The 16,831-nt window shown below is 40.1% G+C and overlaps 1 protein-coding gene across 4 annotated transcripts in view; it reads right to left on the reverse strand.

Moving 5' to 3' along the window:
- Positions 1–16,831, reverse strand: part of PTPRO (protein tyrosine phosphatase receptor type O) — a 145,184-nt gene that overhangs the window by 58,339 nt on the left and 70,014 nt on the right. For all 4 annotated transcript variants that reach the window (XR_002465792.3, XM_077783262.1, XM_021535161.3 and 1 more), the window contains exon 2: positions 7,062–7,335. Coding sequence is in view for 3 of the 4 variants with exons in the window: in XM_077783262.1 (XP_077639388.1) it covers positions 7,062–7,335 (274 nt within the window). In the remaining variant the exon portion in view is untranslated. The remainder of the gene's footprint in view (positions 1–7,061; positions 7,336–16,831) is intronic.

Below are 16,831 nucleotides of genomic sequence, written 5' to 3' on the forward strand. Positions count from 1 at the left end.
GACCAGCAGAGTATTTTCACTACAGCTTTAAGTTTATAGATGTGATGAGAAAGAGAGAAGAAAAAAGAACTGGGAATAAAACCATAGATGCAAAGAGAACCTCTCTCCAAAACCAATGTGTCATCATTTCTAACTTTGCCAGAGCATGGAAATGCAGTAGTGTGGGATTATTAAACTATTTCCCATGGCAAAGGCACCTCATTATTTCCATCAGATATATAGCAGTATATTTGTACATTAACCACTTACAATGAGAAGCTCCCCTTCTCACAGATATCAACAGGCACTTCAGTAATGGGATCCGTGAAAATTCTGCTGACATTTCATGATAGCCCAGAAATAAACAGGAGTAAAGCAGAGTATAGGAGACAAAGCCTTCCCTTCTTTCTGCCAATGCTCTTCCCATTACTTATTCCGGAATAAATAGTGGAAATTACTCCCAACATGGCCAGAGGGGTCATATCACATCTCACACAGCACACCAGAGTGGTTTAAATGTCAATAACCATCTCTAAATAGCCCAGTGCTTATGTGCAGTCATCTCCCACGTTAGCAGGTGTGCCCTGGGCTTTCTCCTGCTATCTCATTCACATCTGAGGTCTCCTCATTTCTGGAAGAATTACTGAAACTTGTGCCAGTGATTCAATTATCCCATTTATTCCTTCCTACAACAAATCAAATAAAGGATGGAAGCTATATTCATTTTTTATCCAGATGATTTTTCCTCCTGATGCTTTGATTTAATTAAGCAACAATTGAATTAAGTGGTAATCACCGCAGAGTCTCTTCCGTGTCGCTATCTTCCGCTCACTATCCTATCCTTGCTCGTGGCTGATGTCAGCAGAGCTGCATGAGTGACATAATGCAATTTAAAGATTCTCCCATTATCTTACTTCCTTCAGCACCAAATCTTCACATCAAAAGCTATTTGCACACTGTGAAATTAAAAGAATGCTCAGCAGATAACCATCAAGTTCTGTCTTTCACTTACTAACTGCTCCTAGGGCTATTAAAATTAAAGAATATGGAAAATGCCACTCTTTACTATCTATATTTATAATTCAGAGCATAAACAGTCTGGTCTTTTTAATTTTACTATTTTTAATGTTTAGGATCCAGCTTGTCACAGATTTCAGTGACTGTCAAGAAATAGCCTAAATAAAGTGGAATCACAGAAATTTAATACTTAGAGCTTTATAAAAGCTCTGTACTACGTTGAAGTCATATTACAGAAGGGATTTAGAACATTTCAATGTCCCTCTAATAGTTTAAAGCACCTCTTCACTTACAATCTTTTTATTTTTAGACTTGGAGATTATATTACACACACATAGACAAGACTGCAGGATCAAGACCTGAATTTGGCATTTTTCTTAGTGTCTCAGAATCTGCTGTTCCTGTAGCAGCTGCTTTCCCATTTTATCTATTTACAGGAAACTCAACTTCTCTGTTTATCCTGGACTTTCCAGCATTTTGCATTTAACGTGCATTACATAAACATCAAGACAGCATAATAAATATGCCTAACATCTTCCTCCAATGCCGTGGAAAATTCTGAATGCCAAATCCTCCATTAATGCATTCAATTTGTGTCAGCCACATTAATAGTTGCAGTTCAGGGGGGAAAAAAAGTGCTGTGAAAATAAGTACCATATTTCAAACCAAATCAACTTGTTTGCAATATGTGCAGATTGGGTCACTCCACAAATTGAATTGATTCTTGTTGTGGCTTAGAATACAGCATACCTGTGGGACTGAGATCTCTTGCTTCTCACACTGGAACCCAGACTAACAGTTATTTACCTCCATTCTGTGACTTTTATAAAAGAAGATGCCCATTAATGAAGTGACCTAACCCCCACGGGTAATTCCCTTTATTTACAGGAAGAAGTTGTGAATTAAACCATTTTCTCCCCAAGATGACACTATTTATGTAGCTGTATTATTACTCAGAGTAAGGCACAGCCAGGGTAAAGCTTCCATTACGCTGTAAACTTTAGGATTTTTTATCTCTTGTTAAAGAGAAACCATCTTTGAGATTAAAGAAGCTGTTGTTCAATACTTTGGGAACACAGTATTCAAGTTTATGATACGTAATAGTGATATTGTGCTATTGCTTATGAAGGGGAAATATAAATGAAAATAGTACCTGAGCAATGATGACATATACTGCAAATTCTACATGGCCACATAGAGTGATAACTAAAAAGATGACACAGTTTGAAAAATAAGGTTGTCACAAGAACAAAGGCATAGCTATTGTTCTGGAACAGATTTAGGCCAATTGTTTAGATCCTCCTCACAATGCAAATTACAGCAGGAAATCATATGGTTGCAGTTCTTTCTGCTTCTTTGATACTGATGGAGAATTCTTTTCACCCTAAAAAGAGGATAGCATGTTTAATTTGCTGGGAGAATATGAGCACAAATGGACCTAGATGCTGTGAGTTACATTTCAAAGTTAGGGCTGCCACAGATAAGCAGCCTTTTAAAAGGTGTTTCACATCATCCTTTAAGAAAGAAAAACATGAAGGGCTAAAGTTTCACATTTCATTAAGGAAAAACCCTCTGAAGCTCCGAGTTAGAGAACGCTGATCCATTAAAAAGCCAGAGGAAAGGACTGGACCTGCTGAATCACTTCCTGCAGCATCTGGCACAATGACAACAGAACATTAACTGGGTGTAATTCCAACTACTTTCTGAGGGCTGGAGATCACAGTCCCAGGCAGCAGCTGTTGGCCTCTCAAGATGAATATTTTTTGTAGGAGACAGAGGCAGAACTCCCCCTAAAGGGAATATATTTCAGTCATGTATGCAAGGAACCATCAGCTTCTGAAACAATGAGACTTTTTACCACTCAGAACTCCTAATCATCAGCTAAAATAAAAGCCAGGCAGAGCTGCTCTTAATCACTATCAAAGATCTTCAGATCCAGATTTCTCCAATTCCCAGCAGAGACACATTTTTTCCTGCAGCACACAATAGCTTTGCAATGTACTGCTTTCCCCATTCCTTCAAATGTATAAATATTTTTTTCCTTCACAATATAAAATTGATAGTGCATATGGAAAAAAAAAATTATATGGTTATGACTTACCCTGAGAAGAATAAAATAAGGCTTCAAGCTGGGAAAATGTAGGCTGAGTGAGAATATCAGTCATGGATTTTACAGAGGTGCTCTTCATTTATTTCATAAACTACTTTAAAATCAATTAGCAATAAGGTTGGATTTTCGGGCACGTATTTCAAAGCACTAAATAAATTATACTATTCCAGAGTTACTTCATCCCCATTGAAAAGCCAAAGCTCCAAGAGCAGAGGAAAGCAAGCCTGAAAGATTTGTATTAGATAGCAGAACAATTCAACAGTGCCCAGACTGAAGACTGGAAGGAAGGTCACTGTGACAGGCACAGCACAATTGCACCCACAGGAATCCAGCCAGGAGGGTGAGAGTCTCACAACTGTTCTCATCAAAACCATTGCAAGAATCTTTAGAAAGCACTCAGGGTTTCCATTTTTCTCTTTCAGTGATGTACTGAGCCTAATCTGCTGAACGCAGCTTTGCTACAGAAGCAGAAGCAAAAAGTGCTATTTTGTGCTAAAATTCTATGTTACAGGTTTCTTATCTAAGAGTTTTCAAATAGCTCATCCTTTTTGTTGAAACAGTCTGGACAACAGAGCCCAAACGAGGAAATTCTACAGCTTGTGGTGTTATGGTTAACATGAGAAAACCCTGAAGTTATCCAAATCTGAGACAAGCAGAACTGTGCGGGCTTGTAGAAAATGACCATACACATGAATATGTGCATGGATGACCTGCTCAAATGCAATACAAGGAGGTGATCCAAGACAGCCAGGATGGCTTCATTAAGGACAAATTGTGCCTGACAAACCTGGAAGTTCACACTGAATATGAGGATAAACTTCACTGAAAAGGTGGTCAGGCATTGGAATAGGCTGCCCAGGGAAGTGGTTGAGTGGCCATCCCCCTGGAAGTGCTCAAATATGTGGAGGTGGCACCTGGGGACATGGTCTGGTGGTAAACTTGACAGTATTAGGTTAACAGTTGATCTTGATTATCTTAGAGGTCTTTTCCAGCCCAAATGATACTATGATTCTATGTTATACGTATATTTATGTGACATGATTTTGTGTTTTTATACGTACATATTTATGCCCATATATTTATATGAAGAGTTACACATATATATGCCTATATATAATGTATAAAATATATATTTTGTTAGCTTTTCAATGCTTTTCTGGCCAGAAACCTTTAAGGGGTAAAACAAAAGTCTTCTCTGAAATGGGTTTTTCTCTTGCTTTTTCTTGCCAGTTCTTAGATGTAGCATATTGATGGGAGACATGAACAGGAGAAAGGAAATGTCATCGGGATTTACCACCAGAAAGTAGAGGTCTTTCACGACTCTCACTGAATTTCTAAGTAGGCAATGTCTTTGAGGCACCTTGGTCTTGTTTTGACGAGCACTTTTTGGGTACACACTGCTCTGTGTGAAATTCAGACCTCCAGCACACGTTGAAAGGCTGGATCTCCTTTGCAGACTCCAAGAAATCCCAAAAAAGCTCTTGTGAGCACCGCCTTGGGAATAACCACATTGGCATCACTGGCTATCCTGCTTGATTTATTTTGTGGCAGCCTAATGGAATGGGGTCAATCTGCCACTGGTAAAGCTCTCCTGACACCAATGGAGTTAGAACAGGAATTAATTTGGTACTGGAAGCTAATTGCAATGAGCCATTCTTTCCTGTGTAAGATATAGATGGAATAATTTAGATAGTTACATGAATAAATAAACCAGGAATATTAAGCAGTCAGAGAGCTAGGGCAAAAAAGAAAAATATAAATCTATCCTAATTATTATGAACCAAAATAACATTAATTGACAGTCATAAAATTATGTAAAACATGCAGTGGACAATACTAATAAGAGGGGGAAAAAACCCAACAAGAAACCAAATACCACCTCATGCAATTTTGTAGGAGAAACCAGTGGTCACTACAGGAGTTTTTAAATCTCTTCTCAAAACCTGAAAGGTATTGAAACACCTTTAAAAGGTCATCCTGCCATGCTGCCTTTTCATTCCAAATTTACTTTGTTCTGCAGTCTTGTGCTCCAAAAGATGAACTTAGGAGCAAAGGCTGCTACAAGAGAGCCAGCACTCATCAGCCTGCCTGACAGAAAATATCACAGAGGATATTGGATCCTTTCCCTTCCAAAGCTCACAATTTACAGCCTGCTTTTGGAGTTCAGCACAGCATCCTTCAGTGCTGCCTGCAGGACTGCCCTTTCTTTCCCATGAACAGGGTTGTCTCTCTGTTCAGGCAAAACCAGAGCAATCCCCAGTTCTCTCTCTGTTGCACGTTTCCCACTGGCAGCACTGGCTGAGTGCCAGGACCACTGCTCCTTCCAAGGTCTGGGGGAGCAGCAGGACACCCCAAGATGTTGCCAGCATACCCCATCAGACAGGTGGTGAAACCATTGAGCCTTGGAGGAGGGGGAGTGACACAGGATATGCCCTTGGAGCCCCCAGCCTCACACTTTCCCAGGAACACCTTGTGGAAACCCCCTGAGCCAGCAATGGGAAGCCTGGGGGCTTTGGTCAGCTAAGTGACTCTGGCTTCCTTTTTCCTTCAGAGATTCCCTGCACAGGAGCATGTGCACCATCTGCCAGCTTGGATCCCACCTTCCCTGCTACCAGAGACCCTTGTGGGCTCTGGAAATCAAAGAACAACAAGCTCTGCTGCACAACTGCAAATGCACAACCCAAAACCTGCTGAGAATGCATAGTGAGGCATTTTTTTTTTTCCCAGTTGTATATGCCAACAGATGTTTTAATTATTTTCTTTGAAGAAAAAAAACATAAAATAGAAAATTTGATTAAAATTACTACTTTGCTTACTACTACTGCTTAAAGCAATCAAAGGAAAAGAAATTCAGGCTGCCTGTGAACCCTGAAATTGTTCAGTCCTTGCACTACCCAACAACATGATACTTTTCCCATGGAACCCCTCATCAGGGCACAATTTGAGTACACAAGGGAAGGCTGAAAAATGTATAGATGATGGAAAATCTTGTTGCTTCTGAATTTTAGACACCTTACTCAATAACACATGAACCTATTTTAACATGCTTTGAATGTTATTACCATGGATGGTGTTTCCTAATTGACACCATATAACACAGGTACAAAAAATCATGACAATTCTTCAAATGTCATACAGCTAAAGCTACCCATAAAACCCAAGGTGCCATTTAGCGGGGGGGAGGGGGGGGTGTAGGGGGTGGGGGTGGTAATCTGAAAAATTAGTCTGGCTCTATCCAAACAGATTTTTGCCATCTTCCAGATAAAGAAATAATTTTCTATTCTACAAATTGTTTTCAATTTCCAGGCTGGCACTAGAAGCACAGCTGGAAATCTGTGGTACTTTGTACAATGACAGAGCAAACAAAATCACACCTCTGCCCCAGGATCAATGCACCTGGAAATAGTAGGAGACAGACTACTAGAAATGTGTTTTCCATCACAAACACCTTCAGTACTGGCAGAAACACATGGTTTTGGTGACTGGTGACTTCTTTCCAAGTTTAGTATTGCTTTCACATATTAGCAGTCAAAGAACAATGTTATAGCATTTAAAACAGAATGAAACTCACTAAATAAGAGGAGCACTTACACTGAAATGTCAGTCATGCCCTTTACTAGATTTTTGGAACTCCTGGTTCAAAGGGTTTAGGATGAACATCTGAAAAGGGGGGTTCATTCATCACACTTTTTTAGTGTGTTACACCTCAGTGTTCAGGAAGAGCCAGCCAGGTGCAGCCTACAGCTTTTCCTTTCTTTTTGCCCACACCTTACGAATTTTCACTCACACCTTGTAAAGACTTCTTCCCTACTGTTCTCACACAGGGATGCATCCTACACACAAGCAGGTCCCACAGGAAAAATAACCCAACCTTGATAACAAGAAAAACTCCTGGGGAAAAAAGCCACACGCACAGACAAGAAACAGAAGAAAAGAAGAATAAGATGTTACTTACTGGTTAACACAGTGATTGACCTCACTGACTTGGAAACCATATTTGAGTTGACTACCAACAGAGTCACTATGTAATACAGGCCATGGTATTTGGCATTAAAAACCACAGGGGCAGGTAAAGTGCTATTGAATTCGTCGAACTGGAAAAAGTAGTTCTTGGATTCTCCAGCTATCTTCACAACATATACAGAGGAGGAGCTCACCACGTCTGACACTTCCAGGGACACAATGATACAATTGTCTTCTTGGACAGCAACTTGGAAGGGCTCTGCACTCTACAAGACAAGAATAAAGAGTTTGTTGAGGTAAAAGCTAGTATCTTACTTTCACCTATTTCCCTTGTTATTCATAGGATACCATGCTATATTTGCAATAAAGTTATCTCTTATATCCTACTGGAGAGTTACCATCAAACAGGAGCAATTATTTCAGGCTGCAATTCACAGTCAGCCAATGTCCACATGTATCTGATTATCAGAGGCCAGACTCTCTGCAGCAGAGGTCAGATCCTGCTGTGTGTTTTCTGATACTTCAGATACTCCATTCCTTACATCCTGAGGAAAAAAGTCTCTGTCATCCTTTCATGAGGAAAGGTTAAGTAGAGCGAAGAAGGATGAGATTGTAAAGGGTATCGGGGCAAGAAGATTTCCAAAAAAGCCTCAATGTCATTTAGATCCCCTCAAAAAAAAGGTGATTAAATCAAGACACTTTTATCTTGCAGAAACAGGATCATATATTCCTCAACACACTACATTCTGAAAGTCTACAGCTGAAGAATACTTTTTGGTTCTGCCTAAGCTTTTCCAAATGGGCATTGTATTAACCATACTTGGCCATTTCTGCAAGTACCAAGTTATAAGCAGCTCTCACCACTATGTCCATAGTTTTGGCTGGCACTTTTTTTTCCTAAGCTACAGCATTTATTCTCAATATTTCTTTTATTAGTAGTAGAGAGAAAGGAGCAATTTAATCTTGTTTTCCTATATCAAGAGTGTGTTAAGCCATTGCCAGCTGAAAACACTTTCCTTTTTATTAATTTCAAACCAGCTTGAAGCACTTGTTCTCTACAGGAATTTCAAAACAGATTCACGTTAATTAATGAGAAGGAAAAGTTCAAGCTTACTGTAAGAGTTGCCTTTTTGTTTATTAAACCACACCACACCCTTTAATTTTTTTAACCCCTGTGAAAACTGTAATATCTGGTATTTTCAGTTCCCAACTCCCCAGTGGCTTTTTTTTCCTTCATGTTTCAGAGGTTGAGAGCTCTCAGGGAAAGGTGGAAAAGCAAAGCTAGTTTGCAACTTCTTTGATCAAGTTGTTCTTGTACCAGAGAGAGATAGAGACCTTCTACAGAGATTAATTCTAGCAGCCTGACTACCTCCTATTTCCTTTTGGTTTTGTTTAGTGCTTGTTCTTCCATGAAAACAGTATTTCTGGGATTTACACTGCAAGAACCAGGATCCCTACTTGAAATTCACACAAATCTGGTGTTGCCAACTCCTGGCATTAAAAATAAAAGAGAAAAAAAAAAAAAAGGCAAGAAACCCCCAACAACAACAGAAATAAACTGGCCAAGAACAAGAATAAGTAATTGGTTGTAGGAGTGTAAGATTTAAAACAGCAGCAGTTGGATTTTCTTAGGGTTTTTTTGTTTTGTTTTGCTTTTTGTTTTTACATCTATTCATGGTATCATCATTGGGCTTTGACATTTACAGTGTACCTAAGGTTATGCCACCCTAGAGGCAAAGCCACAGGCTTGAGACAGAAGCCCTAAGAAAACCCTCTGATCTGATCCAAGAGGAGAGCAAGGCACAAAGCACATAATCAGTCCAACCCAAAGAGGATAACCTGTCTAGACAGCTCCAAGCCTGAGATTAAAAACAGAGGCAATGCAACTTCAGCTGCTGACTTGAGGTTTGCTTTAGTCTTTAAAAAATTACTTTTAAGTTGTTAAAATTGTATCTGCCAATGTTATCAGTGGGAGAATATTTTGGTATGGAAGTCTGGGTAATTTTTCACAGATGACAAAGAGATTGTTCCAAAAGGTTTATAATGTAAGACTACAACTACAAGAAAGCTTCCATGTGTTCTCCTCAGCCTGAGCTGAATTCAACAGGCTTACCCTTGAGTAGATCAAAATTCTACATTTCAAGTGGCTGTATTGTGCCTTAAATCCCAGTCTAGCATTTGGATTCACACAGACTCAAACATTTAAATGGGGATTATGCTTAGATCTGGTCAAAACCAAGTGGAGTTTCTCTTATCCTTCTTCCTCCCTATTTTCTTTTCACAAAGAAAATGTGGAATCAATCCTACTTCAGCCCTCCTGGTGTGGGAAGACATGAGAAGGAGGGCACAGGTGACCTGGCTTTCCAGAAGCACATGCACTATTGTACACAGAAGCCATTGTTGTCTTCCAAGACCAAGAAATGACTCAGCAAGGTTATTTCTAAACACTAATCTTGCAGTTCATGTATAATCCCACAGAAATCCATGGGTTTTGACCTACCACAGACTTGCATTTGAATGCTTCACTAGAGGAAAAAGAATGATGTCTCTAAAATTATTCTGGCCTTCCCTTGGCCTTGGCACTGAATCCCACAGCTCTAACTCCATGTGCCCACCTGGCTATGAAGAACCAGCTCAAAGTGCCAAACAAATTTATATGTGCCAACAAACAGTTCAAAGCAAGTTCCTTAGAGCTGGATACTATAAATCATTTGCTATGCTAATCAAGTACAGCTGGAAATTAAGCATATAATTGCAGAGTCATGGATATTCCTAGGATATAATTAGATATCAGTCAATGCTCATATGGGTTGTGATTTTACTCTTTGATTCTTCCATGGGTATTGTATTAACTGTGATGAAGACCATGCTTTTATTTTTTTCCCCTCAATGTTTTCCTGAACACACAGCAAGCACCCTTCAGCAAATGGTTCATGAGCCTTCTTCAACAGTCCTCACACAATTAGCACAGAATGCCTCTGTCAGCTAAATAAAACTCTCAGACATTTGCTATAGTTACCTATGACACCTGCCTGGGATAAATAGCTTTTTTTGAGTCCTCTGTCACCTTAAGCACATGGGGACTGGATAGCTTTCCTCATCCGTGGGCCTGTGTCCAGATTCTTTGGGACCACTGTTGCCATAATGCATTTTTTGAGGGCCATCTCCTTAACAGCCCGTGGCAGGCACATTCCTCTCTCACTCAGGATTTTTCATAGAGGAGCACAGAGGAAAGAAAGAGAAAACTATTTCTATGTCTGCTCCTTGTTTTTCCCATGTGGAATGGGTTTTGAGAATTGTTTACCTGGGGGGGGGGGTGATTGCTTGATTGGATTCTGGTGAGGATTGAGCCTGATGGCCAATCCAACCCACCTGTGGCTGGACTCTCAAAGATGGTCACGAGTTGTGAGTTAGATATGGTAGTTAGAACAAGTAGGTTTGTAGTTTTAATATCTCATTTAAATAGTATATTGTAGGAACCCAGAGCTTCCCTCTGGCTGCCCTGGAAGGTCTGGGACCCTGGCAGGGGGTCAGGAACCCCCCTGTACAGAGCCCCAAGAAACACTGTCTCTGATCTCTGTCCACGGAAAAGAGTTTTAAATCTTACAGGATGAATTACAAGCTCTGAGTGTTTGATATAAGTAATTATTAAGTGTGGCACGGGTGCAAAAGTGAAATTTTAGGATTCTAGATTAGGGGTTCAAAGTGGACAAGATTGAGGAAATTGGGTGTCTTGTCCTTTTTCTCCTTCATGCCCTCCATGTTTCACTGTAGTGTTGGCATTTTTCTGCTGGTTTAGGCTGGGGACACACTGTTCAGTGACAGATATTGGCATATTATTGTAAATATAGCACAGGTAGTTTCTGGTATATAATGTTTGTAACATCCCACTGAGGGCAGAGCCCCACACGCTGCCCTGCAGGACAAACCTGTGGCAGGGCAGCAGAACATGTTAGAGATAAACAGAATAAACAACCTTGAAAACCAGCACAGACGAATTATGGCTTCTTCTTTGGCAGCGGGGCAGAGAGACAGACTTTTTACAATCTTGGAATCATCAATGCCACATATTCCAACAGTATATTAATGTATTATAGCATAGTTATAATAAAGAAATCATTCAGCCTTCTGAACTGGGTCGGTCATCATCATTTTTTTCCCCACCAGGTTCATCTGTATTTCCAATAGCAGCCCTTGTGCCCCATCCAACCCATCAACTGTGCCCCTGTGCAGGATATATCCTTCCTCTGAGTGGACCCTGTCCAGTGATTGTCTGTCCGTCTTCCACACCTCTGTGTGCTCAGAGGCTTTCCACATGGTACGTGGCAGACAGCTGTTGTTCATTATCCACTGGCTCTTTAAATAACTTTTAGCCTTTAATTTCATCTTCTAAGACTGGAGTGGCAGTTCAGAGATCAATAAAAATAATTGGCAATTAACATGCCATGAGACAAAATCCTTTATCTCCTTTGGAATATGAATTTCACTTGGGCAGTGTTTTAAAAAGGACAGACCATTCTGCTCATCCTTCCTTCAAGTTGTACAAGGCCAGGGCTGGGATTGTGATTTTAAAAAGAAGGCTAAGAAAAAAGCTGAGTATTTTCTCTAAGCACCACTGGAAGTGACAAACATGCCCCATTTAACTAGATTGTAAAGCCAGTGTGTCTTAAGACTGACAGCATCAGTATGGTAAATACACATTTCATTACTTCTGGTCAGCTACCTCCAGGATTTAATTTGCTGGTGTCACAGCCTGAGTGGCTGTTTCATGCCTGTGGGGAAATTTGGCAGGGCTTATGCATTCAGAACCAAATTATTAGCTCCAACTTCCTTCCTAGTTTATTATTACAAGCTTGTGCCATGATAAAGCACTTAGAATAAAAAAAAAAAATTAAAAAAGAGGGGGGAAGTAAATCCCACAGTGTGATGCCTGTTCATTTCCAGTGCAGGGATGAGTCATGTTAGTGGAATTTCCAGCCAATAACCAGGTCCCAATTTAAATAAAAAGGAAGGGGAGGCAAGGAGATACACAACATGTCAAATAAACAATAACCAAAGAGTAATAGGAAAATAAATGGTGTGCAGCAAAGCTCAGAGTCCTCTTTTCAGAAGGTTATATCCTCAGTTTATTTCCATATAACAGAATGAGTTTCACACATGAGGAAGAGATCAAGGTTGCAAAACAACTACTGATTTTAAGTACTCTAGCTTTTGAATGTCTCATTCTGAAACACATTGTGCCAGAACCCAATTACCGGAAATGCAAGTAGTTACAAGTTCTGCTGACTTTAAGAGGAGCTGTGGACATTCATCAGATCTGTAAAATTAAAGTACTGGTAACAACATCTCATTATCTAATGCCAGACAAGTGGAACCAAAATCCCAAACAAATTACTTTTGTCAGCTTTTACAGAGTAAATCCTCCAGCATTCACAGACTTTTCAAAGTGGGCATCTGAAATCCCATAGCAGCAGCAAATTTTAAAGCTACGAGGATCTACTTCTCAAGCACCATACTCATCACCTACTGTATGATGTTGGACAAAAATAATATCCATGAAAGTACAAGAAAATATTGAACACTACATCCAGACTTCTTGGGTGAAATACTGGCTAGTTAGGGAGTGATTCTACTACACTCTGATATATTTTGTCCTGGTGGCCAATAATGCTAATGTCACTCTAAATCATGTGATAACTCATTCTCACCACAATTCATCTTACTTAATCTTAGGTACTTAAAGGAATGACTAAGCCAGGATGACCTTTTCAGACAGAATACCTATGGATTCACCGAAGACTGTAATTACTTTTTCAAAAGCCTAAACAGCCAAAGGGCTGATGGCTCCAGCTTGGCAATATTCCTGCAGTCCTCTGTCACTGGGTGCAGTGAGTCCAAGCCTTACAAAAAAGACAGCACTGGGGTCCAGATTTCAGGATCTTCAGCCTTGCAGTGGTACAACCACAGAAAGCGGGTAAGAAAAAAACAGTACTGCAAAACATGCTTCCTTGGAATTGCTGACTATCATTATTAGCTCCTAGAGTTTAGAGTTTAAACAAAACAGGTAAAGCCATCCTTAAAGAACTTAGGGAAGTACATCCTAAGTTTTCCATGTGTTCCAGTGAATTCTGGAGCAGGCATAGACTTCAGTGCTGACTGCAAGACAAAAGGATTGCTTGACATGATCTTGAAAAGAGTGAACAAAAATGTTACAGCCTTCTGACAAAAATGCAAAGACTTCTGGAAAATAAGGATATTTATTTCTGAGGCTTTTGTTTTTATCTACACTTTCCCACAGGTTGTGTAAAGATCATCCCTTAATAAACACTCCTCAAAAGAAATACTCCATGGGGAAAAAAAAATGCAAATCCGTGTAGTTAAGATTTTCCATGCAAAAAGGAATATTTTAACATGTAAAAAGATAGCAAAAGCTGCAGTTGTCAATAATTTATGGTTTGTGATTCAGGTTAACACATAATTTCTGGCATTCTGCTCCATGAATAGTGTCCTCAGCCCTGTTGCTATTCTGAGTCTCAAAAAGCCAGTAATAGCAATCTTCTGGTCATATTTTATAAATGAGCTTCCACATTTCCTTGCTCTGGGAGATTGCTCTAAAAAGCAAAGTATTTTTTCCCTGTATCTGCCCACAAATGCAGAACATGGGGGTGGTTTTTTTTTAAGCAAACATCATTTTGGGATGTGCAGCCCACCATGTTTTGCTGCCATTCTGAAGTTAATAATCTGGAAGGAAATATTTCTTCACACAATCATCTGCTACTACAACAGCATTAAGTAGCTTCCAGAATGCTAATATCAGTAAGGCTAATATCTAATGTATCCCACTGTTAACATGTCCAATACTTGATAAATTATTGCTAAATATATAATTCTAGCTCTTCTTTCTAGCGCAGAGGGCAACACCCAAGCATGGTGATTCAGAAGCCTTGTGTTAACAAAGTTTAAAACTAATTTAAGCTTCCAGGATGGCATTTCTCCCTATTATTGATCCTGACTTCACCCCAGATACAACAGGAATTCACACCCAGGCAGATATAGTTTGGTTTCTCTCTGCTCTAGATTTTTAGCTTTTCCCTAGTACTAAAATTATGTCAAAGAGCATAATTCTGCTGAAAGAAAACACGATTTTGCTTCCCTTCCCCAACTCAGATCTTTATGGAGCCTCTGCAATTAAAGTTTAGCCATCCCTTGTGAATGTAGCCAAACACATGCCAGATGAACCTTGTGCTTTAATTAAAATGCATCTTCCCCTCTTGATCCTGTATGTGAGCAAGAGAAAACGAAAAAGGGCACAGGGAACATATCACATTGCCTCAAATCCCTTAATTCTACCCAAATGGCCCTTCTCCAGTCAACCCTTGTTCTCTGGGACAAGAATGAGAGCAAACTTCTGCCTGAACTCATGGTAAAATGATCAGAGCTGAACATATGCAGGTAGGAGGTGTTGGCTGGATCCCCTGCTAAATTCCAAAAAGAACAAGTAGGGAGAAAGGAAGAGAAAGATAAACTTCATGTACACGTTATTCTAAGAACATACACACTTTCCAGTGATTGAGAGTAAGAGCTCTCACAGCATAGCATCCATCTGCAACTACAGTTCACTGTGCATCCCAGGAGGAAGGAGGAACAAATCACCTCATGACAAGGCTGAAGGAGAAGGCAGAGTGAACAAATGAGCAATAAATTAAGGTAGATTTTGAAGAATTTGATTATTAGAAAGAAGCCTCTCCTTCCATGGTGAGAAAAAAATTTCTGAGGTGTTGCAAAGTGCCCTGTTGGAAGGTGAGAGGGAACACACTGGAGATGTGGGTTTTGGTGATGAAGGACAAATTCATTCAAGCTGTTCAGTCCTTCAATTCCAAAATCGTGGTTTCTCCTCTGCCAATAATGGAAGTCTGTAAGAGAAGCTTCTGATGCTGAAACAGCCTCTGAAGAGCTACTGATGCTGAAAGGTGACGCTAGGAAGTTACACAGAAAATTCCTGATGTTCAACAGAACAGGAAGACTGGTGCTGCATCATGAGAAAACAACTCCATTAGTGCTGTGCAGCTGAGGTGAGCTGACTGGAGGCAGCTGAACTTCCTACTACATGGTGAGAGAATGACAGAGGGTTACAGACTGACCTGGTGGGTGCTACAAGAGTGGAAAATGCCTCAATTTAGAATTAATAAGTTGCCTATATACCCGGCATATGTACACAAGTGAACTAGTTCTTAAAGGCAGAATGCAATGCTTTGCTACTTGCATTATCTATTAAGAGCACAGTACAGCTGAGAGAAAGTTAAGAGTTTTTACTTATCAGAAAAATTGGAGACCAAAGTGGTTATCAAGTTAATTTGTAATCACAAAGCAATGTAAGGGAAAATGGTGGAAGAGAACCAGACTTTCTCTTCCCTCCCATGTTGTTCTATAATAAGAGAACAATGAATTTACTTGTAGATAGGGGCTATTCCAGAATCTTAATCCTTTGTTCCCTCCCTATCTGCAAATATTTATAAAGGGGATTAGGCACCAAAGTGCCCTTAAGTATTTTCAGAATTGAGACTTCTAGAGAGGTTTTGAAATTTGAAATTGAGATGCAGTCATCAAAAAAAACCAAAAACAAAATTAACAAAAAAACCCCCAAGAAACAGAAACTAAAACCTGTTCTAAATACCTTAAACAAGTGGTCTACCTTATTGCTGGTCATTTTTCTATCACACCCTGCCTCTCAGGTCCCCAGAAAAAAAGCTGCAAACAGCCACCATCCTTTCTTCACTGGTCACAGGAGTCATGGCATGTCTGGAAAACCTAAGTCTAGATCCAGAGCAGCAGTTTTCATATTCTGTACTTACTACCCTTCTTCCCTGAGCCATAACTGGTTGTGTGCCTATGGCTATCCCTGAAAGATTGCTCACTCAGGTTCAAGTACAGGTTGATTTTGTTTTCAGATCCAAGTGGAACCTGATGTTCTGCACTTTGATTACCTTGTGGTGTCCCTGTGCTCTCTAAACTGGCAAGAGATGAACAGACAAGCTGCTGAGATTTTTCTCTTGTTATTTATATATAGTTTCTGCAGATGAATGGCATTTTTTTTTTGCTAAAGTATTTACTGTGGTAAAGTGTGTGTGTGTATGAGTGTGATTGATTGTCTTGCTTGGTAAGGGTGGTTTTTTGGTTGGGTTTTTTTTTTTTTTTTTGCTTTTTTGTAATCTGTGCTCAATGGGAAGCAAGCTGACAGTGCTATTTCCCTGATTACTAGCAACAGATGAGCTCTGTAACTCTTTGTGCAGCACAGGGTCAATTGCAAATCCACACAGAACATTTCAATTGTAGCTACAGCCTGATTGCAAATTCATTTCTAGTGTGGCTTTAGGCTCAGTTCAGCCATTTGTAGCAATCTGCTAAGTTCATACCCACAGAAGAATGCTCTGTCACACTGGCAGTGTGCTGCTCAGAAGTCACAAAACACCCCCAAGCTCCAATGCTGCAAAACTCAGAACTTGTCATTGCCACCCTGCCCTGCAGGGGTGGCTCCAGCAGGATTTATTTGATCACAGTGTGTCCAGCATTTTGTTCTTTGCATGACTGCCATAGGCTGACTTGAAGGAAGAGAAAAAGAGGACTGAATACAAAGAGCTCAGGAAATGGAGCCAGGACCCTCAGCTGCTGGAAAGTCCTTCCAGATGTAAAAGTGCCACCCCAGCTGCCCAGAGCAGGAGACTGGCCAGGGGACAGTGACTGCTGTTGCCTAAATGAGGACAC

Source organism: Lonchura striata, chromosome 5 (assembly GCF_046129695.1).
Source record: "Lonchura striata isolate bLonStr1 chromosome 5, bLonStr1.mat, whole genome shotgun sequence".
NCBI classification, from domain to species: domain Eukaryota; kingdom Metazoa; phylum Chordata; class Aves; order Passeriformes; family Estrildidae; genus Lonchura; species Lonchura striata.